Source organism: Hemiscyllium ocellatum, chromosome 1 (assembly GCF_020745735.1).
Source record: "Hemiscyllium ocellatum isolate sHemOce1 chromosome 1, sHemOce1.pat.X.cur, whole genome shotgun sequence".
Lineage (NCBI taxonomy): Eukaryota > Metazoa > Chordata > Chondrichthyes > Orectolobiformes > Hemiscylliidae > Hemiscyllium > Hemiscyllium ocellatum.
The window spans coordinates 130,175,384-130,190,591 of record NC_083401.1 but is presented as its reverse complement, the minus strand read 5'-3'; the positions used below and the strand labels follow the sequence as shown (position 1 = coordinate 130,190,591).

Below are 15,208 nucleotides of genomic sequence, written 5' to 3'. Positions count from 1 at the left end.
CGCATGACCCCGCCCCCACGTCGATCAACGTCACCACGTCTAACTCCGCCCCTACTTCGATCTCTGTCCCCGCCCCTAACCCCGCCCCCAGCTCCAGCTCCAGCTCCAGTCCCACACCAGGTCCTAGCTCCCAGCCTTGCCGGATTTTCACCATCCCTCCAGATCTCCCCCTCTCTGAGGATGAAAGATCAGTCCTCAGCAGGGGCCTCACCTTCATTCCCCTACGCCCTCGGATTAATGAGTTCAACACGCGGCGAGATATTGAACACTTCTTCCGCCGCCTTCGCCTCCGTGCCTACTTTCACAACCAAGACTCCCGCCCACCCTCTGACGACCCCTTCTCCCGCCTCCAACACACCCCATCCACCTGGACACCCCGTGCAGGCCTCCTACCCGCCCTCGACCTCTTTATAGCCAACTGCCGCCGTGACATCAACCGACTCAACCTGTCCACCCCTCTCACCCACTCCAACCTCTCACCCTCAGAACGTGCAGCCCTCCACTCCCTCCGCTCCAATCCCAACCTCACCATCAAACCCGCAGACAAGGGAGGCGCGGTGGTAGTTTGGCGCACTGACCTGTACACCGCTGAAGCCAAACGCCAGCTCGCGGACGCCTCCTCTTATCGCCCCCTTGACCACGACCCCACCTCCCACCACCAAACCATCATCTCCCAGACCATCCAGGACCTCATCACCTCAGGGGATCTCCCATCCACCGCCTCCAACCTCATAGTCCCACAACCCCGCACCGCCCGTTTCTACCTCCTGCCCAAAATCCACAAACCTGCCTGCCCCGGCCGACCCATTGTCTCAGCCTGCTCCTGCCCCACCGAACTCATCTCCCAATACCTCGACACGGTCCTGTCCCCTTTAGTCCAAGAACTCCCCACCTACGTTCGGGACACCACCCACGCCCTCCACCTCCTCCAGGATTTTCGCTTCCCCGGTCCCCAACGCCTTATTTTCACTATGGACATCCAGTCCCTGTACACCTCCATCCCCCATCACGAAGGACTCAAAGCCCTCCGCTTCTTCCTTTCCCGCCGCACCAACCAGTACCCTTCCACTGACACCCTCCTTCGACTGACTGAACTGGTCCTCACCCTGAATAACTTCTCTTTTCAATCCTCCCACTTCCTCCAAACTAAAGGAGTTGCCATGGGCACCCGCATGGGCCCCAGCTATGCCTGCCTCTTCGTAGGATATGTGGAACAGTCCATCTTCCGCAACTACACTGGCACCACCCCCCACCTTTTCCTCCGCTACATCGATGACTGTATCGGCGCTGCCTCGTGCTCCCACGAGGAGGTGGAACAGTTCATCAACTTTACTAACACCTTCCATCCCGACCTGAAATTCACCTGGACTGTCTCAGACTCCTCCCTCCCCTTCCTAGACCTTTCCATTTCTATCTCGGGCGACCGACTCAACACAGACATCTATTATAAACCGACTGACTCCCACAGCTACCTGGACTACACCTCCTCCCACCCTGCCCCCTGTAAAAACGCCATCCCATATTCCCAATTCCTTCGTCTCCGCCGCATCTGCTCCCAGGAGGACCAATTCCAACACCGCACAGCCCAGATGGCCTCCTTCTTCAAGGACCGCAGATTCCCCCCAGACGTGATCGACGATGCCCTCCACCGCATCTCCTCCACTTCCCGCTCCTCCGCCCTTGAGCCCCGCTCCTCCAACCGCCACCAAGACAGAACCCCACTGGTTCTCACCTACCACCCCACCAACCTGCGCATACAACGTATTATCCGCCGCCATTTCCGCCACCTCCAAACGGACCCCACCACCAAGGATATATTTCCCTCCCCTCCCCTATCAGCGTTCCGCAAGGACCACTCCCTTCGTGACTCCCTTGTCAGATCCACACCCCCCACCAACCCAACCTCCACCCCGGCACCTTCCCCTGCAACCGCAGGAAATGTAAAACTTGCGCCCACACCTCCACACTCACTTCCCTCCAAGGCCCCAAGGGATCCTTCCATATCCGCCACAAGTTCACCTGTACCTCCACACACATCATCTATTGCATCCGCTGCACCCGATGTGGCCTCCTCTATATTGGTGAGACAGGCCGCTTACTTGCGGAACGCTTCAGAGAACACCTCTGGGCCGCCCGAACCAACCAACCCAATCACCCCGTGGCTCAACACTTTAACTCCCCCTCCCACTCCACCGAGGACATGCAGGTCCTTGGACTCCTCCACCGGCAGAACACAACTACACGACGGCTGGAGGAGGAGCGCCTCATCTTCCGCCTGGGAACCCTCCAACAACAAGGTATGAATTCAGATTTCTCCAGTTTCCTCATTTCCCCTCCCCCCACCTTGTCTCAGTCGGTTCCCTCAACTCAGCACCGCCCTCCTAACCTGCATCCTCTTCCTGACCTCTCCGCCCCCACCCCACTCCGGCCTATCACCCTCACCTTGACCTCCTTCCACCTATCCCACCTCCATCGCCCCTCCCCCTAGTCCCTCCTCCCTACCTTTTATCTCAGCCTGCTTGGCTCTCTCTCTTATTCCTGATGAAGGGCTTATGCTCGAAACGTCGAATTCTCTATTCCTGAGATGCTGCCTAACCTGCTGTGCTTTGACCAGCAACACATTTGCAGCTGTGATCTCCAGCATCTGCAGACCTCATTTTTTACTCACAGAAAAGCAACCTACAGGATGCACAATTAAGAGCTGACTGCACTTATACACACATTTTTTCGCTTTGGCTGGGAGCCTGTCTTTGGGAATACCTTCTGGATAGAAGCAGACATTGAAGAGGAGAGTCAAAGCAATTTAGAGTAAAGTTGCATGGCAACCACCTCTCAAGCAACCTCAAGATTCCGCACAATGCCTCTGGGTTCAATTCTGTCTCTCTGAAATGGTTTGCTTTCTTCACAGCTTTATAAGCCATGTTGCTACTTCCAATATTTTGTCTTTCTGCACACCTACCTCCGTTGCTTTCCTATCCATTTGGATCCTTCTTATTCAAGAAATAGTTTGCCCCCTTATTCAAAAATACAACATTGTAGCTATACTTAAACTGATTTCCTAATTACTCACCCATTCTGCACATTTGAATTATTTTATCAGTTTTCCTCTTTATTAAGTATACAACACCACGGTGATGTTCTCCACAAATTTTAAAATTGTACTTCTAATCTCTGAATTAAAGACATTTATCCACTCGAAGTTTAATTAGCTGAACAGTTCTTTTTATATCTTAGAAGTATTCTATCTTAATTTCAAAGATGATAATATTTTTGTACTCTACAGCTGAAAAAATATTTTGATAAGTAATAACTCACCTTTTGAAGATTTTGATTCCTTTTTCTCAAAAAAGCCTTTGAGGAATTACTGTTTCCTTCACCAGCTACTTTGAGTGTTCTGGTGCAACGTAACTCATCTACTATGTACAACACATTAAAATATCTGACAAAGACTGATAAAATGAAACACCTTACCCATGAGTCGAATATCAAAAGGAACAAGTTGAAGAAAATCCATGCAACATAATACATGCTGCATTAATTCACAACTTTCTCTGGCTCTAAATCTTCAATTATGTTCACACACACAAGATTACATTTTCTCAAAACTAACAATTCTAAACGGTTTCTCAGCATAATCATCAATAGTCCATATGTTCCAGTCTTTCCTCTCCACAGTAAGTATTGCAACTAAGGATTTTCCAATAAATAACTTTTTATCAATGAAAAATATGTATCACATACTAACTCATTTCCCCACATTTGCGAGTGAGGAGTCAAGGCTAAATGTAGCCTCCAGGTGATGCAGAGTTTGAGCATAACTGAACCAGAACACTGTGGTCCCCACTTTTAAGTCATGCATTGTTATTTTTATATTTCCACTGTAAATTCCTTGAGTTGCATTCGCTATTAGTTACTTCCTGACAAAGCAGTTTTGATTAGAAACATTATTATAGTCAAAGATGGACTCACGTTTCGTGTACCAGGATGTCATTGCTATAAGTCGTGTCACTTTTGCTTCACGCATAGCATGAGCTATAGCTTCTATTGATTCTGTATATCCTGTAACATCAGAAAATATGCTCAGTGGGAATCCAAGACAGGACATGATGGCATCCTGTTCATTGAAGTGCTCCACAAGGCTTTCAGCTGAGAAGATATTTGCTTTCACCACCTGAGGGAAGGAAATAAGTTTCAAGGAACAGTTTGAGGTTCTAAATTATCATCTTTATTAGAAATAGAAATGCAATAGAATTATCAATGTAGAATAAAATTTTTTAAAGTAAATGTTCTTCATCGTCATACTCAACATAAATCTATGTTGCCAGTAATTACCTTCAGGTTGTCATGCTGAATGGTCAGCTTGCTGGGAGTTCTTACAACAGCCTTCACCACATGGCCCTGTTCTAGTGCTTGTCTCACTAATAACTGGCCTGTTTGTCCTGTGGCCCCAAGTATCAAGAGCTTCATTCTTCAGTCTGAAAGCAGCAGTCAAGAAGTGACACGACTATTTGCAGATGATTGTACATAAAGCTGAAATGCAACTTTAAATTAAATAATAACATTCTTGCAAATTTTCAGCACTCTAACATGAGGAAGGCGAAGTAAAGAGTGAGTGGGGGTTGTGGTCTATATCAGCACCAAATATACAGGCATATTGTTCACGCTGTTTCTCACTCCTCATATGCTGCCAGACCTGTTGAGATTCTCCAGCATTTTATGTTTTTGTCTCAGACTTGCAGCATCCATAATATTTTGTTTTTATTTGAGTGTTTAATAATTCACGCTTCTACCAATCAGAATCCACTTGCCAAAAATCAGACCTCTCCTCACACGCGGTAATATTTTTGCCCTTTATTTGGTATTTCCGGCAAATTGTCCGAACGATAACAGAACAGAAGGCTTTAACAAAGTCAGTCTTTTTTTCAGTAATACAGTTTGCCAGTACTCTTCATGGGAACATTACGAAGCAACATTTGACCTTGCCCAAATAAGCTGAGATTAGAGAAGATTCGGCCAAAGAGGCAGTTCTAATTAGGATATTAATGGAACAAAAAGAAGTAGAAAAGTAGAGGCAGAAAGCATTAGTAGAGAATTGCAGAGTTTAGGATTGAAGCAGCTGACTGTGCAATCACCATGAGCAGAGTAATTAAAACCAGGGATACTGGAATTACCAGAACTAGATGAACATAGATACCTTGGACGTTTGTGGTGTTGCAAAAGTTTACATTGATATGGAGGGGAAAGGCTGTGAGTGAAACTGAAATAAGGTGGAAAATTTTAAAATCAAAGTTGACAGCCAGTATAGGTGAGCGCAGGGGTTCTAGATGAATGGAACTCAGTGTCAATAACGTTTTGGATAGTCTCGCGTTTTCAGAGGGTAGAATGTCGGAGGCTGGTTGAAATAGCATTTGTAAATCACAATCCCCATGGCCCCAACCACACCGTGATTCATGAGACATTACATGTCTTTCCCTGTTTACAATGACAACGTTCAATTCTGCCTTGCCATCATCTCCCTCGACCTCTCCACTACATTGTCAGGCAGTTTGTTAAGTGTCCCGAGTTGTAATGCAATAATTTATTACATGTTCTCATCTAGACATTGCTCTCTCAGCAATAAGTACAGTCTCCATTGCAACCAGCGTGCCGCTCCTGGTCATCACAACTGACTTCTCCAGCTTCCCTGCCACAGCAGTGGTCCCTAATAACCCAGCTTGACTTTCAGTGAACACACCTTAGGACTGAATGCAGCCCACACCTTTGACTAACTTGTAATGACAGCCAACTGATGATTGACCAGACCCCTGACTGATATTTGTGAAACTGACACACTGCTTGCTAATTCTAGACTTGTTGCACTGAACTGACCATGTCCAAGCCCCAGGACTGATATTGGAGGATGCCATGGACTTACTGTACTGATACCCTTTGCATGACAACAGAACCTCTTAGCTGAGAACTATTCTCTTTAAATTTAAGAGACATGGCCATTTGGTTGAACCACATTCAGTGTTTTCCACACAAACGTCTGTGGTACCAGTTATGATATTGATATAGCACAATGCAAAACATGGCACGGTGGCACAGTGGTTAGCACTGCTGCCTCACAGCGCCAGAAACCCAGGTTCAATTCCCGCCTCAGGCAACTGTCTGTGTGGAGTTTGCACATTCTCCCCATGTCTGCGTGGGTTTCCTCCGGGTGCTCCGGTTTCCTCCCACAGTCCAAAGATGTGCAGGTCAGGTGAATTGGCCACACTAAATTGCCCATAGTGTTAGGTGAAGGGGTAAATGTAGGGGTATGGATGGGTTGGGCCAAAGAGCCTGTTTAAGTAATCTAATCTAAACGTATCCACCTTGAGCAATCATTGCTGGCAAACATGACAAGATGCCCGAGTGTCTGGCCTAAAAGGCAAGTACAGTGAGCCTTTACTTTCTGAATGAAGTACCAGTCAGCAAAAAGGCATGCCAAGGTGGAGATGTTGTGACCATCTAAATAAGTGCAAAGTAACTGAGTGCTAAGAAAGTTATAAGCTGAGGGGAATCCTTCCCTGTGTGTGAAGTGATCTGGCACTATCATTAAAATGGAAGGTATTAGTGATAAATGCAGTTAGAAGTGTTAAATTATGAGTGAGTTGGAATCGTGTCCCACGATGATGTGATATGGCTGCTCTGATGCCAACTTCAGTGAGTGGAGGGTGCAGGTAGTTGCTGCTCATGGAGTGGAGCCAGAGATGTTTGAGAATGTAGACCAAGTTGGGTGCCTGAGGATGCTACCACATACCCCCTTAGACTTTCATGTCAGGGTCTGACATCATCTAGTTTGTTTCCAATTTTACGGGAAGGAAAACCATTTACAGTAGCCTGGATGGTGAGAGTCACAGACTGTCACTTACTTTAAATCGTCATATAATCAAGACATTCAGCCCATCAAGTCCACATTGATCCTCCTAAGAGCCTCCCATCCAGACTTACACCCCCTGTCCTATTCCTGTAACCCTGCAATTCTCATGGCTAAGCCACCAAGTCTGTGCATTCTTGGACACCACAGGGCAATTTATCGTGATCAATCCATCTAACTTGCACACCCTTTGGACTGTGGGAGGAAACCAGAACATCCGGACAAAACACGTGCAGACCTGGGGAGAATGTGCAAACTCCACACAGTCACCAAAGGGTGGAATCAAACGCAGATCCCTGGCACTGTGAGGCAGCAATGTTAACCACTGAGCCACTGCCTCATACTTAATCATTTTTTGAGTAACATAGAGTCTTAGAGATGTACAGCATAGAAACAGACCCTTCCGTCCAACTCGTCCATGCCGACCAGATATCCCAACCCAATCTAGTCCCACCTGCCACCACCCGGCCCATATCCTCCCAAACCCTTCCTATTCATATACCCATCCAGATGCCTTTTAAATGTTGTAAATTGTACCAGCCTCCACCACATCCTCTGGCAGCTCATTTCATACATATACCACCCTCTGCATGAAAATGTTGCCCCTTAGGTCTATTTTATATTTTTCCTCTCTCACCCTCAACCTATGCCCTCTAGTCCTGGACTCCCTCACACCGGGGAAAAGACTTTGCCTATTTATCCTATCCATGATCCTCATGATTTTATAAAACTCTATAATGTCACCCATCAGTCTGCTATGCTCCAGGGAAAACAGCCTTAGCCTATGCAACCTCTCCCTATACCTAAAATCCTCAAATCCTGGCAACATCCTTGTAAATCTTCTCTGAACCATTTCAAGTTTCACAACATCTTTCCAATAGGAAGGAGACCAGAATTGCACACAATGTTCCAACAGTGGCCTAACCAATGTCCTGTACAGCTGCAACATAACCACCCAAAACCTGTACTCAATACTCTGACCAATAGAGGAAAGCATACCAAACGCCTTCTTCACTATCATATCTACCTGCAACTCCACTTTCAAGGATCCATGAACCTGCACTCCAAGGTCTCTTTATTCAACAACACTCCCTAAGTCCTTACCATTAAGTGTATAAGTCCTGCTAAGATTTGCTTTCCCAAAATGCAGCACCTCACATTTATCTAAATTAAACTTCATCTGCCACTTCTAAGCCCATTGGCCCATCTGATCAAGTTCCTGTTGTAATCTGAGGCAACCTTCTTCACTGTCCACTACACCTCCAATTTTAGTGTTATCAGCAAACTTACGAACTATACCTCTTATGCTCACATCCAAATCATCTATATAAAATGACAAAAAATAGTGGACTCAGCATTAATCCTTGTGGCACTCCACTGGTCACAGGCCTCCAGTTTGAAAAACAACCCTCCACCACCACCCTCTCTCTTCTACCTTTGAGCCAGTTCTGTATACAAATGGCTACTTCTCTCTGTATTCCATGCACGATCTAACCTTGCTAACCAGTCTCCCTTGGGGAACCTTGTTGAATGCCTTACTGAAGTCCATATAGATCATGTCTATTGCTCTGCCCTCATCAATCCTGTTACTCCTTCAAACAAAAAACTCAATCAAGTTTGTGAGACATGATTTCACACACATAAAGCCATGTTGACTATGTTCCTGATGAAGGGCTTTTGCCCCAAACGTCGATTTCGCTGCTCCTTGGATGCTGCCTGAACTGCTGTGCTCTTCCTGCACCACTAATCCAGAATCTGGTTTCCAGCATCTGCAGTCATTGTTTTTAATCCCAAATCAGTCCTTGCCTTTCCAAATACATGTACATACTGTCCCTCAGGATTCCCTCCAACAACTTGCCCACCACCAAGGTCAGGCTCACTGGTCTGTAGTTCCCTGGCTTGTCTTTACCACCCTTCTTAAACAGTGGCACCACGTTAGCCAACCTCCAGTCCTCTGGTACCTTACCTGTGACTATCGATGGTACAAATATCTCAGCAAGAGGCCCAGCAATCACTTCCCCGGCTTCCCACAGAGTTCTAAACTGTTCAAAACATTTGAATCAATAACACTCTCAGCAAAAACAATTGAAAGACTGTTAAGTAATTGGCCTTTAGCTGCTCTGGGACTTCACGTTGAGTCATATGTTTAACTTGTGCTCAGAAAATCAGATGTCTCCACTGCAATAAGATCTTGCCTTTGAAATTGCTTTTTCGCATCATCAGAATGTCTTTAAAAAAAAATCACAACTAAATAGTTTTTCTGGAATAAACAAAAAGAGAAATTGCTGGTGAAACTTTCAAGTGCACAGTGGTCCAATGGTTAGCACTGCTGCCTCACAGCAACAGGGACCCTGTTCGATTTCAGCCTCGGGAGACTGTGAACTTCCTCCTCCAATCCAAGCATATTGGCTAGGTGGATTGGCCCTGGGATATGTAGGGTTATATGGGGGAGGAGGTGGTGGGTGGGTCTGGGTGAGATGCTCGTAGGAGAATCGGTGTGGACTCAATGGGCTGAATGGCCGGCTTCCTCTCTATGAACTTAGCGGACCGGACAGCATCTTTGGAGAGAAAAACGAAGTTAACGTTTCGAATCCAGTATCCCGTCTTCAGAAATGGATTACTTTGGAACTTTTTTTTGTGGATAAAGGCAGTCAATTATTGTCAAGGTTTTCAGAGAAAGAAATTAAAATGCCGATAACATTGCAGAAAAGTATAGATTTCATCTGTAGATGTGCTCTCCATGTAGAATCTGCCTCAGTTTCTGGAATTTGTTGCTTTGGTTTCAGAATTTCAGGATTTTTTTTATGATCGTGCATTTTATCAACACTGGCAAAATACCAGAAAATTGTGAATTGATTTTATTAAGTCTGTTTCGAAGTATACAAATCAAAAACGCAACACTCCTTCGATATAACGAAGAGTAGTCTGGTCAAACAGAGTAGACAACATAATTTTTAAAAATATACTCACTTTGGGAAGGATAAATTTTCTGGTCTTTTTCTTTCACGCTTCAACGCGGTTTCCGGGTGGCCGACGCGAATCTAACGCAGCCCTTCATCCTCACGTGAAAAAGGAAATCTGATATTTCCTGTAAAAAAAATCAGAAGCTTGGAATTGTAACCAGTCAGGAAAGGCACGCATGTACCACACCACAAAATGCATGCTGTTTGGTACATTTATTTTCAAATTTCAAGCAACACTCGCACAACCTGGATGTTGTGAACATCACAATACTCTGGTTTGTGAAAGGTGCAAAAATCAATGCAAGTTCTTTGTACAAATCACTTCAAAGTATCCTACAGCCAATGGAGTACTTTTGAAATGTTTCTCACACTCTTTGCTCCAAAGCTAGGACGCCCAAGTTGAGGAGTATTTCAGTTTGGAAGACTGGCCTTTAAACTTCCCTTTGTCAGAACAGTCAATATTCTGTCCTCAACCACTTTCTGTAGCAGGGATTTCCAGAGGCTCACCACTCTCTGAGTGAAGAAATGTCTCCATCTCAGTTCTTCCCTGTATCCTTATACTGTGACCCCTGACCTGGACTCCTAGGTCATGAAGAACATTCTTCCTGAATTTAATCCATCTTGTCCTGTTAGAATTTTATAGTTTTCTGTGAGATCCTCCTCATCTTCAAAATATAGTGAATATAGTCCTAACCAATCCAGAATCAGTCTGGTACAGCTTCATTGTGCTCCCTCCAGAACATCCTTCCTCAGGTAAGGACACTAAAACTGCACACAATACTCCAGTTGTGGTCTCACCAAGGCCCTGTACAAACCCCTCTCAGTCATGAGATGTAACGTGATGGCTGGGCTCCGGGCTGCTCCGCATCAAGGCCTTCATTGGCAACTATTGGCTGCAGACCAATGATGTGGGGCTGTTCCCGGTGGAGGACCCAGCCACCAGGCAGCCTCTGGTCGAGGTGGCAGACTGTGTGTCACAGGAGGCGCTGAGAGTAGCCCACAGCAGCTTGGAGAGGGGCGACCAACAAGGAGCAAAGCAATTTATGAAGAAAATGATAAGACTTCATGCTGAAAAACAAAGGTGAGCTTGGCAAGACTAATTGTTGCAGAAAATGGAAAACCACTAAAGAAAGCCTTAGGTCAGAGGTGGGGAACCTTTTCATGTTGGAAGGCCACATTATGTTAGTTGTAATCTAATAAGGCCACATCCAAGAAACCTCAATTATATATTCTTCAAAATTCACGTTATTTTATTAAAATCTAACTACTATGTACTAAGTTTTAAAAAAATGAAAAAAATGTTAATTTTAAAGTTAACTAACCTTTTAATGACTTTGTTGTGACTGCTTTTTTGTTTACTTACAGGATGGCTTTTTGGAACAGCTTGTCATGGAGCCCACAAGGGAGCAGGCTATTCTGGACCTAGTGCTATGTAATGAACCAGACTTTATAAAAAATCTTAAAGTAAGGGAACACTTAGGAAGCAGCAATCATAATATGGTAGAGTTCAGTCTGCAGTTTGAAAGAGAGAAGGCAAAATCAGATGTAATGGTGTTACAGTTAAATAAAGGTAATTATGAGGGCATGAGAGAGGAACTGACAATAATAGACTGGAAGCAGAGCCTAGCGGGGATTACACTAAAGCAAAAATGGCAGGAGTCTGTGGGTATAATTGAGGACACTGTACAGAGGTTCATCCCCAAGAAAAGAAAGATTATCCGGGGAGGGATTAGACAGCCATGGCTGACAAAGGAAGTCAGGAAATGTATTAAAGAAAAAGAGAGATTCTATAAAGTGGCCAAGAGCAGTGGGAAATCAGAAGATTGGGAAGGCTACAAAAACAAAGAGGATTACAAAGAGAGAACTAAGGAAGGAGTGGATCAAATATGAAGGTAGGCTAGCCAGTAAAAGTTTCTTTCAATACATAAAAAACAAACGACAGGCAAAAATAGACATTGGGCCACTTCAAACTGATGCTGGAAGCCTAGTGATGGGAGATAAGGGAATAGCAGGAGAGCTTAATAAGTACTTTGCGTCAGTCTTCACAGTGGAAGACATGAGTAATATCCCAACAATTAAAGGGAGTCGGGGGCTGAGTTGAGTATGGTTGCCATTACAAAAGAGAAAGTGCTAGAAAATCTAAAAGGTCTTAAAATTGATAAATCTCCTGGCCTCGATGGGCTACATCCTAGAGTTCTGAGGGAGGTAGCTGAGGAAATAGCGGAGGCGTTGGTTGTGATCTTTCTAAAGTCGCTGGAGTCAGGGAAAGTCCCGGATGATTGGAAGATCGCTGTTGTAACCCCCTTGTTCAAGAAAGGATCAAGACAAAAGATGGAAAGTTATAGGCCAATTAGCCTAACCTCGGTTGTTGGTAAAATTCTAGAATCCATCATTAAGGATGAGGATTCTAAATTCTTGGAAAAGCAGGGTCGGATTAGAACAAGTCAACATGGATTTAATAAGGGGAGGTCATGCCTGACAAACCTGTTGGAATTCTTTGAAGAGGTGACAAGTAGGTTAGACCAGGGAAACCCAGTGGATGTGGTCTATCTAGACTTCCAAAAGGCCTTTGATAAGGTGCCATATGGGAGGCTGATGAGCAAGGTGAGGGCCCATGGTGTTTGAGGTGAGCTACTGGTATGGATTGAGGATTGGCTGTCTGACAGAAGGCAGAGAGTTGGGATAAAAGGTTCTTTTTTGGAACAGCAGCCAGTGACAAGCGGTGTCCCGCAGGTTCAGTGTTGGGGCCGCAGCTGTTCACGATATATATTAATTATCTGGATGAAGGGACAGGGGGAATTCTAGTGAAGTTTGCCAATGATACGAAGTTAGGTGGACAGGTAGGTAGTACTGAGGAAGTGAGGAGGCTGCAGAAGGATCTAGACAGTTTGGGAGAGTGGTCCAATGTGAGGTCTTGCACTTTGGACAAAAGAATACAAGCATGGACTACTTTCTAAACGGTGAGAAAATTCATAAAGCCAAGGTACAAAGGGATCTGGGAGTGCTAGTCGAGGATTCTCTAAAGGTAAACATGCAGGTTGAGTCCGTGATTAAGAAAGCAAATGCAATGTTGTCATTTATCTCAAGAGGGTTGGAATATAAAAGCACTGTTGTGCTACTGAGACTTTATAAAGCTCTGGTTAGGCCCCATTCAGAGTACTGTGTCCAGTTTTGGTCCCCACACCTCAGGAAGGACATCCTGGCACTGGAGCGTGTCCAGCGGAGATTCACATGGATGATCCCTGGAATGGTAGGTCTAACATACGAGGAACGGCTGAGGATCCTGGGATTGTATTCATTGGAGTTTAGAAGATTAAGGGGAGATCTAATAGAAACTTACAAGATAATACATGGCTTGGAAAGGGTGGACTCTAGGAAATTGTTTCCGTTAGGCGAGGAGACTAGGACCCGTGGACACAGCCTTAGAATTAAAGGGGGTAAATTCAGAACAGAAATGCGGAGACATTTCTTCAGCCAGAGAGTGGTGGGCCTGTGAAATTCGTTGCTGCGGAGTGCAGTAGAGGCTGGGATGCTAAATGTCTTCAAGGCAGAGATTGATAAATTCTTGATGTCACAAGGAATTAAGGGCTACAGGGAGAATGCGGGTAAGTGGAGTTGAAATGCCGATCAACCATGATTGAATGGCGGAGTGGACACGATGGGCCGAATGGCCTTACTTCCACTCCTATGTCTTATGGTCTTGTGCAAAGCATTTGAATATTTGGTTGCAGCATGGAGGTCTGCAGTTTTAGCTGATCCTCTAGGTGGGTACCTGTCATTTGTGACCTTAAGGGCATCTTGATTTTGGTTAAGTAGGAGAATGTAGATTCGCAGCATTAAGTGGTTGAAAAGTGGTGCCAGTCAGGCGGGGAAGATAACGTACATTCTAGAGTTGCATTATAACTAAATCATAGGCATAGCAGGCGTCGAAATAGCCATTATGACTTACCAATTTTCTCATTGTCTGTGAGGATTATTTCGTTTAATTTTCTTTTACTCTCTAGTATTTTACATACATTCATTTTAAGATTAAACATAAAAATAATAAAAGGACAACAAAACATAAATAAAAAATAAAAGATTTGTTCTGCAAAATTTGGATTCATTCAAAAAGCCACACACAATGGCCTAGAAGGCCACATGTGGCTTTAAGGCCGCAGGTGAAACTGTGTATCATTCTTGAAGTGGTTTTCAGAAGAAACCCATCAAGTGGATGGAGATGTTGTTCCCACTGCTTCCCCTGACTATAGGATCCTAACTCTGAAGCAGCTGAAAGGAGTAGCGGCTATTATAATCCTTGGAATTTTGCTAATGCCATGCTGCTGACACAAACGTCTGGGCCAGCCTTGGCAACAGGTTGCACCATGGTTGTGAAACCAGCTCAAGGTATTCCCCTATCTGCTTTGGCCCCCTGGCAGAGCTTGCCAGTCTGGCTCGGATTCCTACACTGAAAACAACAAATGGAGGAGGTTGCAGAGGGTCAGACAGCATCCATGGAAAGACAATAAGCTGACGTTTTGAGTCGAGATGACTCTTCATCAGAGCTGGAGTTTTCAATGTAATCCTATCTTCCAAGATCAAAATGCCTGCTGTATGAGAGGTGCTTTGCAGTGCTAAGAGAATCTGTACAATCTGTTTTACTGGTTCCACAGCTACTAGAAAGATCCTTCTATGGCAGGCATCTGACACTGTGACAAAAACTTCAATGAAATTGGGTGGACGGGCTCCATTCATTGTTTTCGAGAGTGCTGCTGTGGATCGAGCTATTGCTGGTGCCATGGCCTCCAAGTTCTGAAACTCTGGACAAACTTGGTGCAGGAGGGAATCCACAATATTTTTATTGAGAAGATGGTGAAGGCCATGCAGCGAGATTTGCTTGTTGCAAATGCATTTGATGAGAGGACTACACAAGTTTGCTTAATCATGAAAGTGCAGTACAAAAGGTAGAAAGTCAGATAAGTGATGCAGTGTCTTGGAGTGCTAGTATCATGACTGGGGGAAAGCAACATATTTCTGGAACAAGAACCTTTGAATCACCTCTTCTTTCTAAAGTCACACCATAAATGCATTGTGCACAGGAAGAAACATCTGGGCCTTTGGCACCAGTTCTCAAATTTTGGACTGAGGAAGCAGCTGTAACTGTAACTAATGCTTCTAATGTGGGTCTGCTTGGTTGCTTTTACTCAAGAGATCATGCTCAGACCTGGCGGGTTGCAGAACAGTCAGAAGTTGGCATCTTTGTTATAAATGAAGGTCAGTTATCTATCCCGAGGCACCTTTCAGTGCAGTTAAACAGTCTGACCTCAGGAGAAAAGGCTCAAAATATGGTGTTGACAATTCTTTGTAA

General features: G+C 44.9%; 1 protein-coding gene and 1 pseudogene across 2 annotated transcripts in view; one reads left to right on the top strand and one right to left on the bottom strand.

The window, feature by feature from the left end:
• Positions 1-9,975, bottom strand: part of LOC132816387 (flavin reductase (NADPH)-like) — a 25,352-nt gene extending 15,377 nt beyond the window's left edge. For both annotated transcript variants that reach the window (XM_060825873.1, XM_060825883.1), the window contains exons 1-3: positions 9,869-9,975; positions 4,333-4,475; positions 3,970-4,171 (exon numbers count right to left, since the gene is read on the bottom strand). In XM_060825873.1, coding sequence (XP_060681856.1) covers positions 3,970-4,171; positions 4,333-4,467 — 337 coding nt within the window. In that variant the 5' untranslated portion in view covers positions 4,468-4,475; positions 9,869-9,975. The remainder of the gene's footprint in view (positions 1-3,969; positions 4,172-4,332; positions 4,476-9,868) is intronic.
• On the top strand, positions 6,661-15,208 carry LOC132817194 (succinate-semialdehyde dehydrogenase, mitochondrial-like; annotated as a pseudogene).